At 49.7% G+C, this 21,540-nt stretch overlaps 1 protein-coding gene across 3 annotated transcripts; it reads left to right on the forward strand.

Moving 5' to 3' along the window:
* Nucleotides 1-12: 12 nt before the first annotated feature.
* On the forward strand, nucleotides 13-21,408 carry mcm3ap (minichromosome maintenance complex component 3 associated protein). 3 transcript variants are annotated; one of them, XM_061234798.1, is made up of 29 exons: nucleotides 13-35; nucleotides 291-2,115; nucleotides 2,930-3,168; nucleotides 3,299-3,380; nucleotides 3,804-3,954; nucleotides 4,216-4,418; nucleotides 4,835-4,974; nucleotides 5,138-5,335; nucleotides 6,238-6,506; nucleotides 6,651-6,813; nucleotides 7,063-7,220; nucleotides 7,810-8,039; nucleotides 8,639-8,877; nucleotides 9,045-9,145; nucleotides 9,799-9,930; nucleotides 10,807-10,920; nucleotides 11,371-11,523; nucleotides 13,494-13,691; nucleotides 13,989-14,057; nucleotides 14,291-14,425; nucleotides 14,816-14,969; nucleotides 15,535-15,814; nucleotides 16,247-16,344; nucleotides 16,911-17,301; nucleotides 17,837-18,115; nucleotides 18,716-18,845; nucleotides 19,067-19,261; nucleotides 19,489-19,642; nucleotides 20,769-21,408. In XM_061234798.1, the coding sequence occupies exons 2-29, from the start codon at nucleotides 528-530 to the stop codon at nucleotides 20,937-20,939; spliced, it is 6,414 nt and encodes a 2,137-aa protein (XP_061090782.1). In that variant the 5' UTR covers nucleotides 13-35; nucleotides 291-527; the 3' UTR covers nucleotides 20,940-21,408. The 3 variants fall into 3 exon arrangements, with proteins under 3 accessions (XP_061090782.1, XP_061090781.1, XP_061090783.1); XM_061234797.1 differs by having other exon boundaries at nucleotides 29-86; XM_061234799.1 differs by lacking the exon at nucleotides 13-35 and having other exon boundaries at nucleotides 48-2,115; nucleotides 2,933-3,168.
* Nucleotides 21,409-21,540: the final 132 nt, after the last annotated feature.

Here is a 21,540-nt window from a genome sequence, read left to right on the forward strand (position 1 = left end):
GAACATTTGAACTTGTAAGACCGGAACCGGAAAGGGTAAGAGTGTTGTTTATATTTCCCCCTTGAAAGCGAGGAAATGCTTGAGTTGTAAGTAATGCTTGTGAAGTAACTTATTTCTTTTTACTGCTTTATTCTGTGTCGCATTAGTACGTTGACACAGGAGAACCTTGTATTCAGTAGCTTGTTTGCAAACTGTTTCGTCAGACGTTTTGTGGCAGGCGCTAGATGAGTTGTGTGGCTTAGACTGAGCAATTGGTTGGCTAACGGTAACAAACGTCTTCCACCCCCCAGCCCCACAGATACGACTGCTAACTGATACGCAAGAAAAAGTGAAACTATCGAAAGCTACATCGACAATGTCTTGGAATTTGCACGTTAGGACCGCAATAAAAAAGAAAATCTAATGTCAGCAGACTTAGCTAACTAGATGCCGACGCGACTTTCTTCAAAAACCAACGATGTTATTTGTGATTGCAAAACGTATTATCATAAAATAAAAAGAGTACTTTTCATTTAACTTATTCCACAATGAATCCTCCCGGTTTGTTTGGAAAAACACAAGGCAGCGCTTTTCAGGCCCCTGGTAACCCCAGCCGGAGTACTGGGTTGTTCCCATCTTTCGGACAGCAGGGTACTAGCAATACGCAACAGAATGTTGGGTTCGGACAGACTGCAACATTCGGACAGGCATCAGCTTTCAGCCAGTCTGCGGGCTTTGGTCAGAACTCTGGGCAGACTTCCGTCTTTGGTCAAACCCCTGCCTTTGGACAGGCGCAGGCCCTGGGCCAGAGCTCCGTGTTTGGGCCGACTGCCGGTCTGGGACAAGCCTCTGGTCAGTCATCCACGTTGGGACAGAACTCCGCCTTTACATCTGCATCAATGAATCCCCCTGCATTCAGTCAGTCAGGCCTGGGACAGGGAAACCCGAGTGTTACCGCACCACCGTCTTATGCGCCACCGTCTTATGCGCAATCCACTGGACAGACTCAGAGCTCTGTGTTTGGGCAACCACCTGCCTTCAGTCAGAACTCTGCATTTGTGCAGCCGACAGGCTTTGCACAACCAACGTATGGATTCGGTCTGCCCTCCAGTATTTCTCAATCCTCTGTTGCTTCCACCCCTGCCACTGGATCGGGTCAGGCCACAAGCTTCAGCCAGCCCTCCTTCGGACAGCCGTCTGCGTTTCCGTTGCCCGGTGCCACGTCAGGCTCATCAGGGAGCACTCAGAGCGTCGTTCAGAGCCGAGGGTTCGGAACGTCGGAGTTCAGCTTCAAGCCATCAGACGAGGCTCTGTTCAAACCTATTTTCAGCGTGAGCCCTGAGCCGGGCAACTCCCAGCCCGCCGCGGGCCCGGAAGTGTTTGCCTCCGCCCAGCCGGCCGTGGCCAGCATGGACAGCAGCGGGCCCAGTGGTCTGGACTTTAGCTTCTCCCAGCCTGCAGCGGCCCCCTCCATCTCCTTCCCAGGTGCCAGCCTGCCGCAGACAGACACTCTTCCAACCACCAGCGTCGCTGCCGGGAAGCTGGAGTTCACCTTCTCCCAGCCGGCAGCGCCCTCCAACAGCGGCTCCGCTCCCCAGCCCGCCCCCGTCCCCAACAGCCCCTCCTCCTTCAGCTTCTCTGCCGAGGTCCTCCAACCCGCCGTGGGCCCCGCCGCGGTGGGCCGGGGCTTCGGCCAAGCGTCGGCCTTCGGGGAGCTGAAGGGCAAGCCGGAGCCCGCGGATAAAGGAGGGGATGAGGAGAGCACCGGGGAGGTGGTGTTCAGGGGTCTGGGGAAAGGAACCAAGCGGAAGGAGGAGTTGGGGGAATGGGAGTCACAGGGTAAGATGGGCAAGGTGGAGGACCCCCCAGGCAGAGGTGAGGCCCCCCGGCACGCTGGCAAAAGGCCGCTGATGGGGTCCCGCGCCCCGGCCGGGGGGCTGTTCCGCAGCGCCATGAGCAGCCTGATTAAGTCATCGGGAAACCCTATGAAGAAGGAGCCCAAGAAAGAGGAGCCACCCCCGGAGTGGGAGGAGGTGGAGAGGCCTGGCCTGAAGTCGTACGGCGCCCACACGTCCCCCACCCCCCCCAGAGGGCAGGCCCCCATCAGAGAATTCACTGAGAAGGCTGCGGAAACCGGTGAGTTCTGTACAGAGCATCTCTCGACTCTGTTCATACCCAGTATAGCAATGCACCGCTCAGCACATCAGATATGCTTAATATCCAGATACATCTGGATGGGGACATTTTGTGGGAAATCGAACACTTTCTTACCTCATCCTTTTAGATTTGAACAAATGTTTATTTTTGTTTTGTTTCCATGTTATCCTAAATGAGAGTGTTAGGATGTGCTTTGAATAACAATTCAGGAGACAGGGCCTTAAGTTTACCCATATTGGGCATATTATGTAGAATTCCAATACTTTTGGTCCAAAATATGTGAATCTGTGAATTGGCTAAATTAGGTCACCCATAGACTTTAATGCAATCAGAATTTGGGAATGCAGTATTATTCACAATCAAATTGTATTAATACATGCACAGCGCATTCGATTTCCAGGATTATTTTATTTTATTTTTTCTCTTTGATTTATTTCTCTTGGGTGGTATGACATGGCATTTAATTGGAGGAAAAATCCTGGACCTTGTTGACCTAAAATGAATGCAGTAATTTGGGTCGAATTTGTAATTTTACCAAGGAGTCTGAGACACACAGTTGAAAGTCCTCATTTTTGTACTGAAGTTCAGTTATTTGCTTCAGTGCTGTTTAACCCTTTCAGTCCCAAGCCCACAGGGTTTTGGCTTTGGTTGAGAAAGTTAAGAAACTAGTATAGTTTTAATAGGGGCTCAAAACAATAGTACAGCAGTTGCTTGAAAAGGTATAAGGTCTTGGGATGTTACGGTAGTGAGTACCATATTGGGACTGAAAGGTTTAAAGTTCATTGATGTTCAGCAGCGGCTGTGGCGGTGGATGATCCCGTGCCTCAGGCCAGACACTCTCGGCGGACGGAGAGCATGGACAGCCTGGGAGGGACGTCGCCCACAGACCTGACGGCCCTCCAGTGCAAGAACATCCCTCCCAACCTCAACACCAAGGAGGTCCTTCAGACGCACTTCATCCGCTTCGGAAGAGTGCGCCAAGTGTTATGCCGACCCAACAAGAACATGGCCATCGTTCACTTCAACGACCATGTAAATGGCGCCTCCTCACCTGTTATTAGCTGTTATTACTCCGTTATGAGCTGTCTGATGAGTGAATGTAGTTGTGCCTGAACTATGAGGCGTTTAAGCACGGGTCTAAGCACCACTGTGCCATTTGCAGGCCTCTGCTGCCAAAGCAAGGAAGAGGGGGAAGTCGCTACGCGGGAAGGAGATCCAGATATTCTGGCAGAGGAAGAGACCCAGTAAGTTGTTTGGAGATGTCCTGCTGCATTGGAATGCAGTGGTGCCCAGTCATGCGCCAATCATGCGGCTGAGAGGGTGCAGGTTTTTTTTTTCCAACCAATCACTAAACATGCTAATTTCACTAATTGACACATCTTCTACCAGAGATTGGGTACCACTGCTTTAAGGGACCCCCCCCCCCCCCACATTGCATTGAAACCAATTATTGGTTTCTTCTGCTGGATTTGTTTTTAAAAATAGCACAAAATCTCCTGGATTGGATATAAGTGTTGTGCTCGAGCTGCCATAGTGGGCTCTGACACACAGCCCTCACATAGAGCTTTCTGAAGAGCATCATCACTGCCGTGTTGCAGTCTATGAGGCAGCAAGGTGGTTTTTCGCAGCATTGTGTGCTTCAGTGTCCATACTGTTTCCTTACGAAGGTCCCGGAGAGAAAGGGGAGGTGGCTCAGGTGGAAAAGAAGGTGGCCCGAGAAAGAGAAGAAGCCAGAGGCGGGGGCTTCCAGTCCCCCGTTCTCCGAAAACCCCTCCCTCGCTCCCTGGCCCCCAGCAGCATTGGGTCCTTAACTAAAGGGTAAGCCTGATCTGAGCACTAGATCCCCTTTGCTAAATGTGCTGCTATGCTAGCTATTGGGGCTCTGCTTGACCACTCTCCTCCTCATGAACATTTATAATGACACAGCAAATGAGAGCATCTGCCAGAGAGAGCAGAGGGAGACCTTCCCATGTAGCTGACTGTGTGCTGATGGCCATCTGTATTGTTTTCTATGCTTTTAAGTCCGCGCAGTTGCCCTGCGCACCCGCGCAATGTCCAAGTGTCTTTTCTGCATCTCAGATCCCCAGTGAAGAAGTCCAGCATTGCAAAGTCCCTGCAGTTCGACCTGGAAGTGCAGCCGGATCCCGGAGCGGAGGGCCAGATTCCAGACCGCCCGGCCGACAGCCTGCCTTCCTCTCTCCTGCACCTGGTGGGCCAGCTGTGCGAGACCGCTGAGGAGAAGTACCGACTGCTGGAGCAGAAGGACAAGATCCTGCGGCAAGGTAGGGCAGCGCACGGCTCGCTGGCTTCTGGAATGTTCCAATATGAATACATTACAAATTGTGTGCAGCTGAGCAAACAAGTGACGTTGCAGAAGCTAACAGAAAATGAATTTTGATTGTCCAGCAGGACTATGACTCTAAACATACTATACATTGAAGAGGGGGGTGTGCAGATCCAAGGATATCAATGATTCTCAAAAGTTCTACATGGAATGGTCAAAAATCCCTCCAAATGTGTTCTTTAACCTTTTCACAAATGGTAGAAAAGGACTCATGGCAGGGGTGTTATCACAAAGTATTAAACCTGGGAGGCCAATCATGGTTCACACAGAAAAGTATTTGAATCCAAAACAATTATGTATTTGACCCTCGTCTGCCAGGTGAAGTAACAGTGTGTTCTGTTCTAATCGGTGCAGGCCGGCCCAAGAGAACGGACCTTGTGCTGTCCAAAGTTTTTGTTGGGACGTGTCCAGACATGTGCCCGGAGAAAGAGCGTTACATGAGAGAGACCCGAAATCAGCTCAGCTCCTACGAGGTCATCCCAAACACAGAGAAGGTAACGTGCCTCTTTCGCAACCTCCTCTTCTTGTTTCTACAGTTACGTAATGCTGAAATGCGGCTGTATCGAGTGTTACGAGCTGCTCGTTGCAGTGTTTACGGATGTAGGTCAAAAACAGGGCTTGTTGGGCGTGTGGTACCATCTCCACCTTTCCCCACAGGTTGACCACACCACTGCCATTAAGGAGTACAGCAGGTCGTCGGCTGACCAAGAAGAGCCCCTCCCCCATGAGCTGAGGCCCCTCCCCGTACTAAGTATGACCATGGACTACCTGGTTACGCAGGTCATGGACCAGGGCGAGGAGAACTACCGCGACTGGTATGACTTTGTGTGGAACAGGACCCGAGGTATCCGCAAGGTTAGTTCCGCTGGCGACCCCTGTTGGTGCTGTGTGACAGTGTCCCTAAATGACAGCAGCGTTTGGCTGAATTGGCACTTCTGTTTTTGGGGTGGAGGGGGTTGTGTGATTTCCTATTGGTTGATAAGGGAGCCAGAAATTCCCTGTGCATGTTGAGGTTGTAGGTCATTGCAATGAAGGAGCAGTATCATGTGTCTGCTGTGATCCTGTTGCCGCTGCTGTTAATATTAGAGGTGACTGCTGGCATAACCACTCCGTCTGTTTGTTTAGTGCCACAACCACACGTGGGCCGTACAATTCAAATTTTCAATGTTTTGAAAGACATTTCATTTAAGCACTACTCGCAGTGTGAATGGCTTTTTTTATGCTATTGATCTTGCACTGGTCCACGATCACCAATGCATTACATTAGTTATTTAGCTGATGCCTTAATCGAAAGCGACATACAGTTGATTAGACTAAGCAGGGGCCAATCCCCCCTGGAGAATTCTGGGTTAAAGGCCTTGCTCGAGGGCCCAAAAGCTGCACTTATCTGACCTCACTTGAGCTTGAACCACCAACCTTCCAGGGTCCCAGTCATGTACCTTAGTCGCGAGGCTACAGGCTGCCCCCCATTAATGAATCACTGCAGCCAGGCGTGAAGCGTTAATAGGGGTGACCTGTAGCGTAGTGGTTAAGGTAAATGACTGGGACACACAAGGTCGGTGGTTCTAATCCCGGTGTAGCCACAATAAGATCGGCACAGCCGTTGGGTCCTTGAGCAAGGCCCTTAACCCCGCATTGCTCCAGGGGAGGATTGTCTCCTGCTTAGTCTAATCAACTGTACGTCGCTCTGGATAAGAGCGTCTGCCAAATGCCAATAATGTAAATAACGTAATACTGACCGATGGCCCTCCCCGCAGGACATTACCCAGCAGCACCTTTGCGACCCCCTGATCGTGTCCCTCATCGAGAAGTGCACTCGCTTCCACATCCACTGCGCACACCACCTGTGCCAGGAGCCCATGATGACCTTCGACACCAAAATCAACAACGAGAACATGACCAAGTGCCTGCAGAGTCTGAAGGAGATGTACGAGGATCTGGCCGACAGGGAGGTCTACTGCCCCCGTGAGGCCGAGTTCCGCCAGTACAACGTGCTCCTCAAACTCGACGACGGGGACATTTTGCGGTCAGTCGTCATTTCGTGCCGCTAGCGTGGTATCTTTCAGACAAAATGGTGCCTGAATGGAAAGTGCCTTTACGAGAGTCGCTCATTGGCTAATGTGTGTGTGTGTGTGTGTGTGTGTGTGTGTGCGTTGGTCTTCCCCCTCAGAGAGGTGCAGCAGTTCCGCTCGGAGGTGCGGAACTCACCTGAGGTACATTTTGCAGTGCAGGCCTTCGCCGCCCTCAACAACAACAACTTTGTGCGCTTCTTCAAGCTGGTCAGAGTAGCCTCATACCTCTCTGGCTGCATCCTCCACCGGTACTTCAACCAGGTCAGCTGTCAAACGTACCACCCTTACACATGCCTTGCTTATTTACACTTATTTTGGTCAATATATCTTGAAAATATGTTGTGCTCGAGACCAGACCTGGGTCATATACGTACGTAATTGTTTAGGATTTAAATACTTTTCTGTCGTCAACCGAGTGGACCAGAAGGCAAGCTTTGCACTTTGAGTGTATTTCATAGATTCCAATGCACCAGATAAATTGAACCTGAATTGAGCCTGTTGGTCCCGCAGGTGAGGCGGGCGGCATTGAGGGCAGTGAACGTGGCGTATACTGTGGCTCTGAGATCCACCTTCTTCCCGGTGGACGACCTGGTCAGGATGCTCATGTTCCGCAGTGCGGGAGAGGCCTGTGACTTTATCCAGCAGTTCGGACTGAACGTGTGCGATGGGTGAGTCTGACACCACTGCACCCAGCAGCAGTACTTATTAAACAGTCAGCAGGCGCTCACCGAATGAATGGAGATCAATGGAGATTTTCACAGTTTTTAACGGCTTTCTGCAGCTAAGTAAGCGGGACAGACAAAATAAATTTTTTTTTTTTTTTAACTATTCCTTTTTATCCCAAATTATGGATTCTCATGTTGTCAGGACCCTGTACAATTGCTTACGATCATCCGTAATTGTCCCATGAAAATGTACTTTTAATTCCACTAGTGCCGGTCAGATGCAAGTCACTAATACTACGTAATGTTAGCAGCTAAGCTAATTTTGGACAGTAGTTCTACTTGGCTGAGAGATTAGATAACCTATAATGCTAGTTAGCTAGGAAGTTATAGCTAAAATTCAATTAGATGACTCAATTATAGTTGTCGAGAACAAATTAGCAGGCTCTTGTTGCTACTGTTACCAGCCGCTAAAAAAATAACACTGCGCATGTCTGCTCACTGCCCCTTGTGCGGACCCAAAAAAAATCAATAGGGTCACTGTGAATGAGCGTAAATGACGTTCCTCGCGTCCGTCCCTTGTTCTGATCCACAGGATGGTGGAGTTGAATCGCACCTCCTTCCAGGACCCCGAGCTGCCGGTGCCCCTCAAGAGGTCCGCAGACATCATGGGGAAGAGGACTGTTCTGATTGGGGAGGTGGTGAACGGGGGGCCCCTGCCCAGCCCGCCCCAGCACACCCCTGTCTGCAGCTTCGACTCCCGCAACAAGTACCGCGGCGACGGGCCCCTGGCCGAGCCTGTCTACAAGGGGGTGTCACTGGGAGGTACGATAATTTGATCAAGGAGCATTGGGCCTTTTGTTCTAGAAGCATTGAGCCTTTTGTTCTAGAGGCATTGGGCCTTTTGAGTCATTGAGCCTTTCATTCTAGAGCAGTGGTTCCCAACCTTTTTTGGCTTGTGACCCCATTTTGACATCACAAATTTCTGGCGACCCCAGAGACTTTTTTTTCTAGAATTAGTTCTTGATCATGTTTGTTATACTGTGTTGCAAATACAGAGTAGCCAGATTAGTGCACAAAGTGACATTTTATTTTCCCTGATCAGGAAATACATGTACAGTTAGGTAAGCTACAAGGCTTGATTTAAAAAAATAAATAAATAAAAAATACAATTTAATCAATTACTACACATTTCAGGCGACCCCATTTGAATTCCGCGGGACCCCACGTGGGGTCGCGACCCCAAGGTTGAAAAACACTGTTCTAGAGGCATTGGGCCTTTCGTTCTAGAGGCATTGGTAGTAGTTTGGCATTTAGCAGCTGAACAGGGGTTCATTAAACACCCTGACTATGTGTTTGTGTAAATGTAATTTTTTAGCACTGGCCAAAAATCACAAGTAATAACTGATCTCCCCCTTTCCCAGCTGTCCCACAGAAGCAGGCAGCAGGGCCACCGGTGGTGGAGCCACGGCCCCTGATGGACCTGGAGGTCAGGGCCCCGCCCAAACCCAAGCCGCTGCCAGAGCCACAGAGCGAGACGGAGCCAGGAGCTCTACCTGACCCAGTCTCTGACCCTCAGCAGCCTTTCATTCCTATTGGCCTGCCTCAGCCCATCCGACCCCCATCACCCCCACCCAAACCAGAACCCGTCTACACTGACCAAGTGAGCTTGAATCTGGGGCTCCGTTTTAAAAGGGATTTCATCTGTTTCACCCATTTCATTTTTAATTAAGTCTGGGCTTAATTTTGGTTTAGTGGAGAATGGTGAAGGGATGATGGGGAAGAGGGTTTGTTTGAGCCTTTACATGACATCAGTCCTTCTGTCCTCAGGACATCATCGCTGAAGTGGAGTCTGTAGTAGAGGAGGTTTTGGAGACTGAGTGCTCTGAGCTGGCCAGCACAGTCACCCAGTACATCTCCACTGCTCTGAGGTAAGACTGATCCTGCCTGGAAATGCTCTCTCTCTAATGTCCTCTGTGTAATGCATGCATCCACCCACACACACACACACACACACACACACACACACACACACACACAGAGAAGGTGTAAGGTTCTCAGTCATAACGTGAAGCTATCGGACTAGACATCCCTTTGACAGCGTGGCTCAGCTCTCAGTCAGGGCTGTGTTCTGTTACTCAGGGCTGTGTTCTGTTGCTCAGTCAGGGCTGTGTTCTGTTGCTCAGGGCTGTGTTCTGTTGCTCAGGGCTGTGTTCTGTTGCTCAGGGCTGTGTTCTGTTGCTCAGTCAGGGCTGTGTTCTGTTGCTCAGTCAGGGCTGTGTTCTGTTGCTCAGTCAGGGCTGTGTTCTGTTGCTCAGTCAGGGCTGTGCTCTGTTGCTCAGGGCTGTGCTCTGTTGCTCAGGGCTGTGCTCTGTTGCTCAGGGCTGTGTTCCGTTGCTCAGTCAGGGCTGTGCTCTGTTGCTCAGGGCTGTGCTCTGTTGCTCAGGGCTGTGTTCTGTTGCTCAGTCAGGGCTGTGTTCTGTTGCTCAGTCAGGGCTGTGTTCTGTTGCTCAGTCAGGGCTGTGTTCCGTTGCTCAGTCAGGGCTGTGTTATGTTGCTCAGTCAGGGCTGTGTTCTGTTGCAGTGTGTGCGACGGCCAGGTGGAGGCGCTGGTGAGTGAGGTGCTGGAGAAGATGCTGGGGGACGTGTGCTCCTCCGAGATCCACGCAGAGGAGGAGAGGAAAGCGGAAGAGAAGAGAATGCTGGAGGAGGCCAGGTCTGTACAGTGCTCACTTTATATATATATATATATATATATATATATATATATATATATATATATATATATATATATATATATATATATATATATATATATATATATATATATATATATATATATATATATATATATACACACACACACACACACACACACACACACACACACACACACACACACACACACACACACACACACACACACACACACACACACACACACACCTGGGCCCTGTTGCAATGCATAAATCCTGGAACTCTCCTAAATGGAACATGGACTGAAGTAAAAAGAGCTGTTCCGGGTTTTTTTCCGCTAACAGCCTATAGCCTTGTGGATAAGGTGCAAGATGGGCGCCTTGATAGTTTGTGGTTCAAGCCCCAGTCTAGCTGCAATAAGATCTGTGCGGCTGTTCGGCCCTTAACCCCACATTGCTCCAGGGGGATTGGCCCCTGCTTAGTCTATTCAACTGTAAATCACTTTGGATAAATTGATTCAGTTAACAATCAGTTATAGGGCGGAATGGATGGTGCAGTGGGTAGCACTGCCGCCTCACAGCAAGGAGGTCCTGGGTTCAAATCCTGGTCAGCCAGGGCCTCTCTGTGTGGAGTTTGCATGTTCTCCCCATGTTTGCGTGGGTTTCCTCCGAGTACTCTGGTTTCCTCCCACAGTCCAAAAACATGCAGGTTAGGCTGATTGGAGAGTCTAAATTGCCCGTGGGTATGAGTGTGTGAGTGAATGGTGTGTGTGCCCTGCGATGGACTGGCGACCTGTCCAGGGTGTGATCCCCCTGTGTGTTTATTTCTCATGCTGTGTGTGTGTGTGTGTGTGTGTGTGTGTGTGTGTGTGTGTGTGTGTGGTGTGCCCATGCAGACTGAAGCAGGAGCATGAGGCCTTTCTGGCCGAGTTCAGCGAGTCCCTCTGTGCGGAGATCAGCCAGGAGGTCCTGACCGAGTGTATCGAGGGCACTGCTGCCTCCGAGATCAGGTGAGTCACCCGTCACCCGGGAGGGCACTTAGGGGCAGGAGGGAGGTGGTAATGTGTCTATCGGTGTGTTGTATGTGTGGGTGTTTGTATGTTTTTGTTTGTGTGCATGAGTGTTTTTGTTTGTGTGTTTTTTGTTGTTTTTTTGTCTATGCTTACATAGTGTGTGTGTGTGTTTCTGTGGGGGTTTTTTTTGTGTGATTGTATGTGGTTGCATAGTATATGCGTGTCTTGTGTGCCTGTGTGCGTTTTGTGTGTGTCTGTGTGTGTTTGTATGTGGGAATGCGTGTTTCTGTGTGTGTCTGTGCGTCTGTGTGTGTGTGTGTGTGTGTGTGTGTGTTTGCGTAATGTATGCATGTGTTATGTGTGTCTTCTGTGCCTGTGTGTGATTGTGTGTGCCTGTGTTTGTCTTGTGTGTGTGTGTAATTATGTGTGTGTGCCTGTGTTTCCCAGGCACGCGCTGGAGGAGAAAGCGGAGTGTGTGTCGCGTAGCTCGGAGGAGGTGTGCAGCAGCCTTGTGGAAGAGACTCTGCTGGGGGAGATCTCCCAGGTGGCTCAGCAGGTGCTGGACGTGGAGCTGAAACGCATTCACAAGTTCCTCAAGAGGTGAGGAAGAGGAGGAACATCTTTTACATTATTGGCATTTGGCAGACGCTCTTATCCAGAGCGACGTACAACAAAGTGCATACCCATAACCAGGGATAAATTCGCTGAAAGACCCTAGAGGGAAGTACAATTTCAATTGCTACCTGTACAACAAAGATAAGGACGAGGGCCCTTATTATTATTATTATTATATATATTTTTTTTTTTCAGAACAAACAAACAAACAAACAAACAGAGCAAAAGTGACCAAAGTTAACTATCCAAACACTGCTTACCTAGCCAACTAAGAATACCGATACACAAAGCAAGTCACAGAGACAACAATTAAGGTTCACAGGGAGGTAGGGAGGGATGGGGAGAGGTGCTGCTTGAAGAGGTGTGTCTTCAGCTTGCGCTTGAAGGTGGGGAGAGATTCTACAGTTCTGACCTCAACGGGGAGTTTGTTCCACCACCGTGGAGCCAGAACAGACAGTAGTCGTGAGCGTGATGTGGAGGTTCGGAGAGGGGGAGGTGCCAAGCGGCCTGTGGAGGCTGAACGAAGAGGTCTGGCAGGGGTGTAGGGTCTGATGATTTTTTGTAGATAAGCTGGGGAAGACCCTTTAACTGCTTGGAAGGCTAGCACCAATGTTTTGAATTTGATGCGAGCCATGACAGGCAGCCAGTGGAGGGAAGTAAGCAGGGGGGTGACGTGTGAGTATTTGGGAAGGTTGAAGACCAGACGAGCTGCTGCATTCTGGATGAGTTGGAGGGGTCTGATGGCAGACGCTGGGAGGCCAGCCAAGAGGGAATTGCAGTAGTCCAGGCGGGACAGAACCATCGCTTGGACCAGGAGCTGGGTCGAGTAGGGGGTGAGAAAGGGGCGGATTCTCCGTATGTTGTATAGGAAGAACCTGCATGACCGGGTCACCGCCACAATGTTCTCGGAGAGGGACAGTCTGCTGTCCATCACCACACCGAGGTTCCTTGCACTGGGTGACGGCGTGAGTGTGGTATCCCCGAGGGAAATGGAGAGATCCAGATGGGGAGGTTTTAGCAGGGATGAATATCATTTCAGTCTTGCCTGGGTTGAGCTTTAGATGGTGGTTGTCCATCCAGCTCTGGATGTCCCTCAGGCAAGCAGAGATACGGGCTGAAACCTGCGTATCAGACGGCGGGAACGAGACGAAGAGTTGGGTATCGTCCGCGTAGCAGGAGGATAGCCCATGTGCAGTGATCACAGGGCCAAGGGAGCGAGTGTAAAGAGAAAAAAGAAGCGGGCCTAGGACTGAGCTCTGGGGAACTCCTGTGGCGAGGGGCCGAGGTGTCGATACTGAACCAGCCCAGGCAACCTGGAAGGAGCGACCAGAGAGGTAGGACTCAATCCAGTCCAGGGCTGTGCCACAGATGCCCGTTGCGGACAGGGCAGACAGGAGGATGGAGTGATCCACAGTGTCGAAGGCAGCAGAGAGATCTAGGAGAATGAGGACAGAGGAGAGGGAGGCTGCTCGTGCGGCATGGAGTGACTCACTGACGGAGAGGAGCGCAGTCTCTGTCGAGTGGCCCGATCTGAAGCCAGACTGATGGGGGTCTAGCAGGTTGTTGTTAGAAATTAGAAATTTAGAAATCTTCATCCATAAGCACTGCACAGCACATCATCCACATATTCATGTTTTTATTTTTTTTGCATAATACGAATAACCGTAGCCATGCGCTGTATTGGCTATCTTTCTTCTTTTTTTTTTATTCTGTTGTACCTGATGTGGTAGTAAACAACCAAATGTCAGAGCCCCCTCAAATGCTTTTTTCAAAAAAAAAAAAAAAAAAAAACATCACAGATATCACAGCAGCACCAATCAGCTGCAAGGTCTTAGAGATGCTATGTGATCGTGTGATGTCACCCCTGAACTCAGCAAGACAAAATATAAAGTGCAAAAGCATAGACTGTATTGAATACCCTAAGTGTGTGTGTTGTTTCTTTGTGCGTGTCTCAGGTGGCGTGACGTGGTGGCCGTGCGCAGGCAGTTGAAGAGGCAGATGCGGGGTTTCCCCGCCGCGCCCTGCTGTGTGGATCTGCGCTTCAAGCTCAAAGCTCTGGTCCCCAGCGCCCCCTCCCAGCCCTGCCTGGACCAGCTGGCCCGCGGCGTGGTTGACCTCGGCAACGCCGGTCACATGACCGTATCCTGCACCAGGTGAGCAGCTCTCATCACCCCCACACGTGCTCGCATCGTATACGTCCGCTCATTCATACTGGATATTACCTCGTAGTCTCCTGTGCATTTCCCAGACTGAACAGACTCCCAGTATCAACATTTCTCCTTCTGGACAATTCAAATCTGCTTTATTTTAATCAATTTTAGTTAATCGCTAATTTCAAATATAGCTGATGTTTACATGCCCACTTTAGGTATCATTTTTTTCAGTATTAATTGTTGGTCGACTGTTGTATTGTGCTGGTTTTCATTCCTGTGTGAATGTTACTATTGCAGATTACTGAGAATGAGGCAAGAAGCAATCCACCAGATGAGAGTACAGCACTATTATCAGCTGTTACTGAGGTGAGTGTACACTACCATCAGCTGTGACTGATGAACACCTGCTGATCCAAAGTGTTGTTGCTACCAATTCAGATGGTGGATCAACTCCCTGAGAGAGTTCAGGCATACTCTCACCATTTTATTCTTGGGCAATGAGGTTGTAGTCCCAGCCTTTATTTTTTCGCCTGGGGACGTTACTGAATGCCGGGCATGCTTTGACGATTTCTCCACACATTCCTCACATCTTCACACAGCGAGTCGGTGTGGACCCCACTGGACCTTCCCCGCCTTGTAGTGGAGAACATTTCACACCCGACCGACAGAATCTTCTGGAAGGCTGCTCTCCTTTTGCCCAGTGACCAGGAGAGCGAAGCAAATGTAGCCAGCAGGTTTGTGCTTGTGTGCAGAAAGCCCCTCATTTCCTCAGGCTATTCTTTTAAGGGAATGGGCGGGGCGGCCTGTAGCGTAGTGGTTAAGGTAAATGACTGGGACACGCAAGGTCGGTGGTTCTAATCCCCGTGTAGCCACCATAAGATCCGCACAGCCGTTGGGCCCTTGAGCAAGGCCCTTAACCCTGCATTGCTTCAGGGGAGGATTGTCTCTTAGTCTAATCAACTGTACGTCGCTCTGGATAAGAGCATCTACCAAATGCCAATAATGTAATGTAATGTAAATGACAACCCCTGTTACAGTTAAGGCTTTGATAAAATGTAGTGTTCATGCACCAGAATCCGAAACCATGAAGCCTCCATGTTTACTGTCCTTTTCCCGCTCTGTAGGATTCTGACCGATTGGCTGGAGGCCAAATTCAGTGGGGATGAAGGGTCAGGTGACCCGGTTGCGGACCGGGGTGGTAAGATGGAGACTCTCTCCATCAGTAACGGGCTTGTGAGTGTTCAGGAGAGGACTCACAAAGTTCACGTGTGTGTTAAGGTGAGCTCAGGAGCACGTTTGGGTTGTTTACAGGACAGACGGTTTGTTTTCATGCTTATGTGGTTGTGGTTGTTCCTGAACCCTTGTGTGATTGTGGTTGCTGTTGTGGAGTGGGATTATGGCTATCCCGTAAAAATTGCGATTGGTTTGCCTATGAGTGTGGCTATGGTTTGGGGATGTGGTCGTGACTGATTGTGATTTGTCTGTGGTTATGATTATTGTAGTCATTTGTTCATGGTTGTGTTTTGCTTGTGGCTGTAATTGTGATAGTGGTTTCGGTTGTGCTTGTGGTTTGTGTATGTGAATGTGATTGTGGTTCGTTCATGGTTGTGGTTGAGGTTGTGATTTGTGGATCTGCTTGAGGTGATTGTGGTTTGTGGATGAGGTTAAGGTTGTGACTGGATGTGTTTGTAATTGTAATTGCTGTTTGTGGATGTGATTGTGGTTTGTAGGTGTGGGTGTGGTTGAGATCAGTGGATGTGGGTGTGGTTGGGATCAGTGGATGTGGGTGTGGTTGGGATCTGTGGATGTGATTGTGGTCACGGTCATGGTTATTTTGGTGCAGGTGACCCGGGGGCCCCTGAGTGTGGAGGCCCAGGCTCTGCTGGAGAAGCAGAAGGACCTTCAGGGCACCTCCGCCCTCGTGCTGCTCCTGCCCCCCCTGCTGGGCTCCAGAGAGGAGAGCCAGGAGGAGCGGGAGGAGCAGGAGGAGGTGTTCCTGCTCTCCGCTCTCCTGCAGCTCCGTCAGCTGCAGCAGGCCAGCGCCGGGATGCCCGCCCTCCCGCTGGCCGTGCTGGTGCCCGAGAGGAGCGGCCGGCCAATCAGCGATCAGAAAATGGAGGGAGGTACGGAACCAGTGATTCATAACATGTTTATCTTGCCTGACATGTGAGTGATGAGTTTGTTTCTATGGTGAGCTGAGAAAGGACTCAAAACATCCGTTATATAAAACAAAGTAGAAGAATGAAATTTGGAAGACGGAAGTAGTGTTGGTCCAACACTTATTTTAAATAATTATTTTCCTTTTTGATGTGAGTATCTTTCCTGTTATTAGGACAATAACTCTATTCTATTATACAATATCTTATGCTTGTTAGCCATTAGCATTTTATTTGCAACCAAAATTACTGAGTGGGCTTTTCATAGAATCCAACTCTGTATTCTAGAACTCCATTGCTTTCAGTTACCGGTTTTGAGTGTTACATCAGCATTAGAATGTTCTTGCATGAATATTTGTGACCTTGGACCTTATCCTGAAATTCTTTGTCTTTGTGAAGATCTGAAGCTTCCAGCCCTGGTTGAGGATGGCTTGATTTCTGAGTTTGTGTTCGTACACATCCCTGAGACCACCAACGACCTGCAGGGCTCTGAACAGGTCAGGCACCGTATTATAACAGCAGTAATGTACTTGCAGTCGTTCAGTGTGTGGCTGTGAATGAGCAAGCTTAGTCTGAGATTTATTAATACTACGCTCACTCTCTCCCTTTCTTTCCCTCTATCCCCCCTCCCTCCTCCCCATTCCCTCCTTCCCACTCAACCACTCCACCTTGTTCCCTCCCCCTGTTCTCCCCCTTTCTTCCTCAATCCCGCCCCCTCTTCTTTCTCTCCTCCCCTTTCTCCCACCTTCCCTCTGTTCTCTTTTTCTCTCCCTCCCTCCCTGCTTCTTCTCTCTCTCTTTCCCCCTGTTCTCTCTTCCTCCCTCCCTCCACCTGTTCTCCCTCTCCCTCTCTCCCCCTCCCCCTCCCCCTCCCGCTCCCTCTCTCCCTCTCCCTCTCCCTCTCTCTCTCTCTCTCCCTCTCCCTCTCTCTCTGTCTCTCCCCCTCCCCCTCCCCCTCCCACTCTCTCCCTCTCCCTCTCCCTCTCTCTGTCTCTCCCCCTCCCCCTCCCGCTCCCGCTCTCTCTCTCTCCCTCTCTCTCTGTCTCTCCCCCTCTCTCCCTCAGATCACCCAGGCAGTGAAGTGGCTGGCGGAGCGCTCTCCAGCCCCGGTGCTCCTCTCCTCGGAGACTCTGGTGCAGTTTGTGGAGGGCGGTCTCTGCCGTGAGTTCGGCTCCAGGCTGCACCAGGACAAGCTGGACCGAGAGGCGGCGGGGCTGCCCTGCCAGGACCCCGCTCCCATCATCCACCTGTACAACAGCGTGCTGCTCTTCCTGTCCGGCCTGGTGTCCTGCGACCGCCTGGCCGCTCTCTCCTGGCCCATGGCCGAGTTCTGCCAGCCCGAGGCCCGCGGCCTGCTGCCCCCCCTGGGCTGGAACTGCCCCCAGCACCTGGCCTGGCTGCAGAGGGCCATCCGCAGCCTGCAGCTCCCGGAGTGGGACCTGCCTCCCGCCTCCGGTGCGTTCCCACACACGTCTAACCTCCTGCGCAGTGCATTTCATCAGCCCTCGGTCTGGAGCACTGGAAACACTGGCTACACGAGTTTGGGTACACTGGTTACACTGGGGCCAGTAGTCTGGCCACACTGGGAATGCTGGTTACAATGGAGACAGTAGTCTGGCTACACTGGGTGCATCACCGCACCATCTGTAACCAGCAGCACATGCAGCTTCACAACAGAATAAAGCTCTGTTACACAGAACCAAAACAACAGACCAGAGAAGTGACTGAGATTCTGTGCACGTGCCCAAAGCTTTTACTGAAAATTCAAAGAATTTGTTCTTCAATAATTCAGTGCGGTGATGCTGTGATCATAAATCATTTAAAATAACTTGCCAAACCTTGACTGACAAATGATGCCTGTTTACAGGCTTGTGCAGACTATTATACAAGACTGTGTACAACAGATTTAGACATCAAATGTGTTGTTTTCTGCCACAGAGGCTGTGCTGAGGTGATGTCACAACATGTCCCCCTGTCTGTCCCCCTGTAGCCCCCTGGCCCCGGCTGTGCGCCTCCATCTTCCAGTACGCCTCCCAGATCCCGCTATCCCACCACAGCCAGCCCCTCCTCATGTCCCGGCTGGAGAACCTGCTGGGGCGCGTTCTGGCGCGCTGTCAGCAGGGGGCGCCACCCGCCCCGATGGCCCAGGGCGAGGAGTGCCTCAGCGGGGGACTGTCCTTCCACCAGGTGCCCTGGGACGAGATTCTGGTCTTCTGCATCGACCACCGGATGAAGGACTGGCGTCCCCCTGAGTCCCCCCTGTCCGAGGGTGAGTCTCGACCATGGGCTGTAGAGAAATACAGACCAAGTGCCTGTGAAGTTTTCCACTGACTGACTATCCACGGGCTTGTGAAAAGCCTTTTGAAACCGTGGAAGTAAGGTTTTCTGGCTTACTTTTTTTTGTCCACAAAGAAAAAGTAAGTCTGAGGCTGAGTGAGGCTTGTCCACTAAGAAAATAAAATATTGACTTTTATTTTTACTGTATGACCATTGACTTGCATCGAGTGTAAACGCCTGACAGCAAAAAAATGTTTACGCTTGGCGTATCGATAAAGAGAAGATGCGATAAAGGGTGATGGAAATGGATTATTAAAATGATGAAGTGACGGAGACCGAAGTCAAAAGCTTCAGCTCCGGAAAGCCCTCCAAATAATGGCAGCTGGCTCTCTTTTGATTCCATAATCTTGTTGTGTCCTCTTCATAATATTTGCATGAGAGTAGTTTATGGAAATGCACACTGATTCACATTTCCTTTTGCCGACATTTCGGACATTTGCTTGACATTTGCTTAACATTTGCGAAACATAACGGAAACTAAACTAGTGAACTGGAAAGAGAACGTAATTGTATGACGCCCGTACCTTTGCAGATGCCATTACGGAGGATGGGGAGATCCTGGTGTACTTCCAGAAGGACAGGCTGACGGACTTCAGCCCCCCGAGCAGCTGGACTGCAGCAGTGACCCAGACCCACAGAGACAAGCAGCAGGGGGCTGATGGGTAAGAGACTCGGCCCAAATACGTCATTGTTTTGGATTCAAATACTTTCTAATGCTTTACTGGGCTTGTCTGGTGTATTGCAATACTCTCAGAAAGTGCAAATCCTACCTTCTGGTCCCCTTGGTTGGCTCAAATGTGCCAGGCAAGATCAATCGAGCACAGAAAAGTATCCGAAACCCAGGTGTGATGGTACCTGACAGGCCTGCTTTCTCCTGCTCCAGGTCCACGCCTGTCCCAGGGCACAGCCCCATGCCTGCCCCGGGGACGCCCAGCCTCAGGCAGAAGCTGTTCCACAGCCCGGGCCGGCCCCCTCCTCACCCCCTCGCCGTGCTGGACCTCACGCACACTCCCTCCAGCCAGCAGCTGCCCCAGCGCGTGCTCATCGACCTCGAGGAGGAGAAGAACCAGAGCCAGAGGTCACACACAAGCACGGCCATACAAACATATACAAACATACTCACACGTGCATGTGCTCACTGATAAATACACAAACAGGCACAGACACACACATTTATACAGCACTTTCTTTGCATGCCACACAAGTGTTCTACACAATAATACATATAAAAGTAAAATAAATAAAATTAAGTTAAAATGGTAACCCGTTTAAAAATGCCCTCTGACTCGCTGGCTCCCCCTGCAGGTTTGAGGAGCAGCTGCAGCGCTGGTTGGAGAGGGATCCCCTGGACTCTTTCTCCATGCCTGCTTTCATGCCTTCCTCCCTCATCTCTGTCCCTGAAATCATGACACCAGCAGCTAAAGCCAGCTCTGCCTGTGCTGAACACACGATAACCCAGGTAACCACACAGTCCCACCGCACTTACTCACGTTCGGCTTACAGCTCTGCACAAGCAACACGGGACACTCCGCAAGCAGGTCCAACCGCCATGTGCAGTAGTTATTAGTCATAGAAGTGATAGTGCTTCAGGAGTTGTATGCAGCAATTGGAGGCAATAAAAATGACTTCCATGTAGCAATTGAACATATCTGTATTATGCAAGCTAAAATGTCAAGCTTTATACAAACTGCATCCTGTGTAGTAGTTAAGGCTGGGTATTTCTCTCAAAAGGTATTGACTAAAGTCATGGAGCAGTCACAGCAAATGCGTTGAAAATCGCTGAAGAAGTGGAGGGAAATAACTGTTAAAAATATAAGTTTATGGGAGCCGCGGTGGCGCAACAGGCTAAGACGCAGCAGACTTGCGGTTGCAGTTTGCTGCAGTTGCACACCGGGGACCGGATTCGATTCTCGGTCCTGCCAAAAGCCAAGTTTGGCCGGCTCACGTGGGGCAGCAATAATTGGCTCGCTGCTCCAGAGGGAGGGACTTGGCAGGGTTATTAGATCGCCGCACAATAAGCACCTCTGGCGCCTCGGAATCACGGCAACGGGCACGAGACGAGGCGGCTTGAAGAAGGCGTGTCGCTCTCATTCGGGCCGCCGAGGGACGGGGTACGGGCGGTACATCTAATACGACTACCTCCAATTGAATCAGACGAGGTACAATTGGCTACCAAATTGGGAGAAAAAGGGAAAAATCTGGAAAAAAAAATATATATATATATAAGTTTATTAAATTAATGAATAGATCAACAGTAGGAAACGACTGAAGTGCCATCCAAAACTGCTGAAAAGTAACAGAAAACGCTGAAAATGGGGAAAGTCACAGAACTGGCATAAATAATTGAATCCGTGACATCCATTACAAACACCCAGCCTTAGTTATAAGAGAAAAGAGCACTCGTGCTTTAAAAGTTGCATTCAGCAGTTAGAGGCGATAAATGTACATCCATGTAGAAATGTAAGAATATATTGAACACACCAACTAAATATCAAATGTCAGAAGCAAAATGCACTACCATTTAAGCAAAAGTGGAAAAATGAAAAATAAAATTAATTGTCATTTATTTTTTTCCATGCTTGTAGGAGACGGACACCAATGTCCATGGAGATGATCTAGGGAGCAGCTGGCTGAGGAGCAGGCCATCTATGGGCCAGAGACTGAAGGAGCTACACAGGCTTATTTCAGTCCACCAGAGCGAAGAGCTGGCGTGTGGCCTCCATCTCAACAGCCTGCTGGAGATCGTGGAGGACTGACTGTCCCATCAGGACCCTTTCCCTCAGGACTGCCACTGCTCAGCCTGATTTCAGGAACTGTGTCCACAATGTTTACGTTAATACCGTAGATTGGGTTTTTAACCCGTTTTCCCTAAATATAGCCAGGCTGAAATAATTTTAAAATAATTGAAATCCTTTTCATTATGAGAACATGCATTACTCCTATGCATATGTCACTGGTTGCTAAAGGAGTTGCTTAAATGTCATCACCTTTGTACAGTGAAAATAGACCATGGTGTCATTCACGCCTAAAGTTTGAAGCCCTCACCCTGTAGGATATTTTTTTATTTCTGTGCAAAATGTTTAAAATAATTTCATGTCTACTTACTACATTATTGGTCAACAAATAGGTTTTAAGTTAATTTGAGGTGAATGTCTGATTTTACTATCATTTTAAAAAAATGTTCAAGATAATATTTTTCTTGTTTGCAATAAAGATTTTCTTTTATACCGCTGTTTTGTTCACTGTTTCATCGCCTTTAACCATTTATGTTTTTTTTTTTGTTTTTTATGTGTGTATACATATATAATGTATTTTATTTATTTCCTGATGAACCAACAGCTTGTCGAACGTTCTAAT

Source organism: Conger conger, chromosome 3 (genome assembly GCF_963514075.1).
Source record: "Conger conger chromosome 3, fConCon1.1, whole genome shotgun sequence".
Classification (NCBI taxonomy): Eukaryota; Metazoa; Chordata; class Actinopteri; order Anguilliformes; family Congridae; genus Conger; species Conger conger.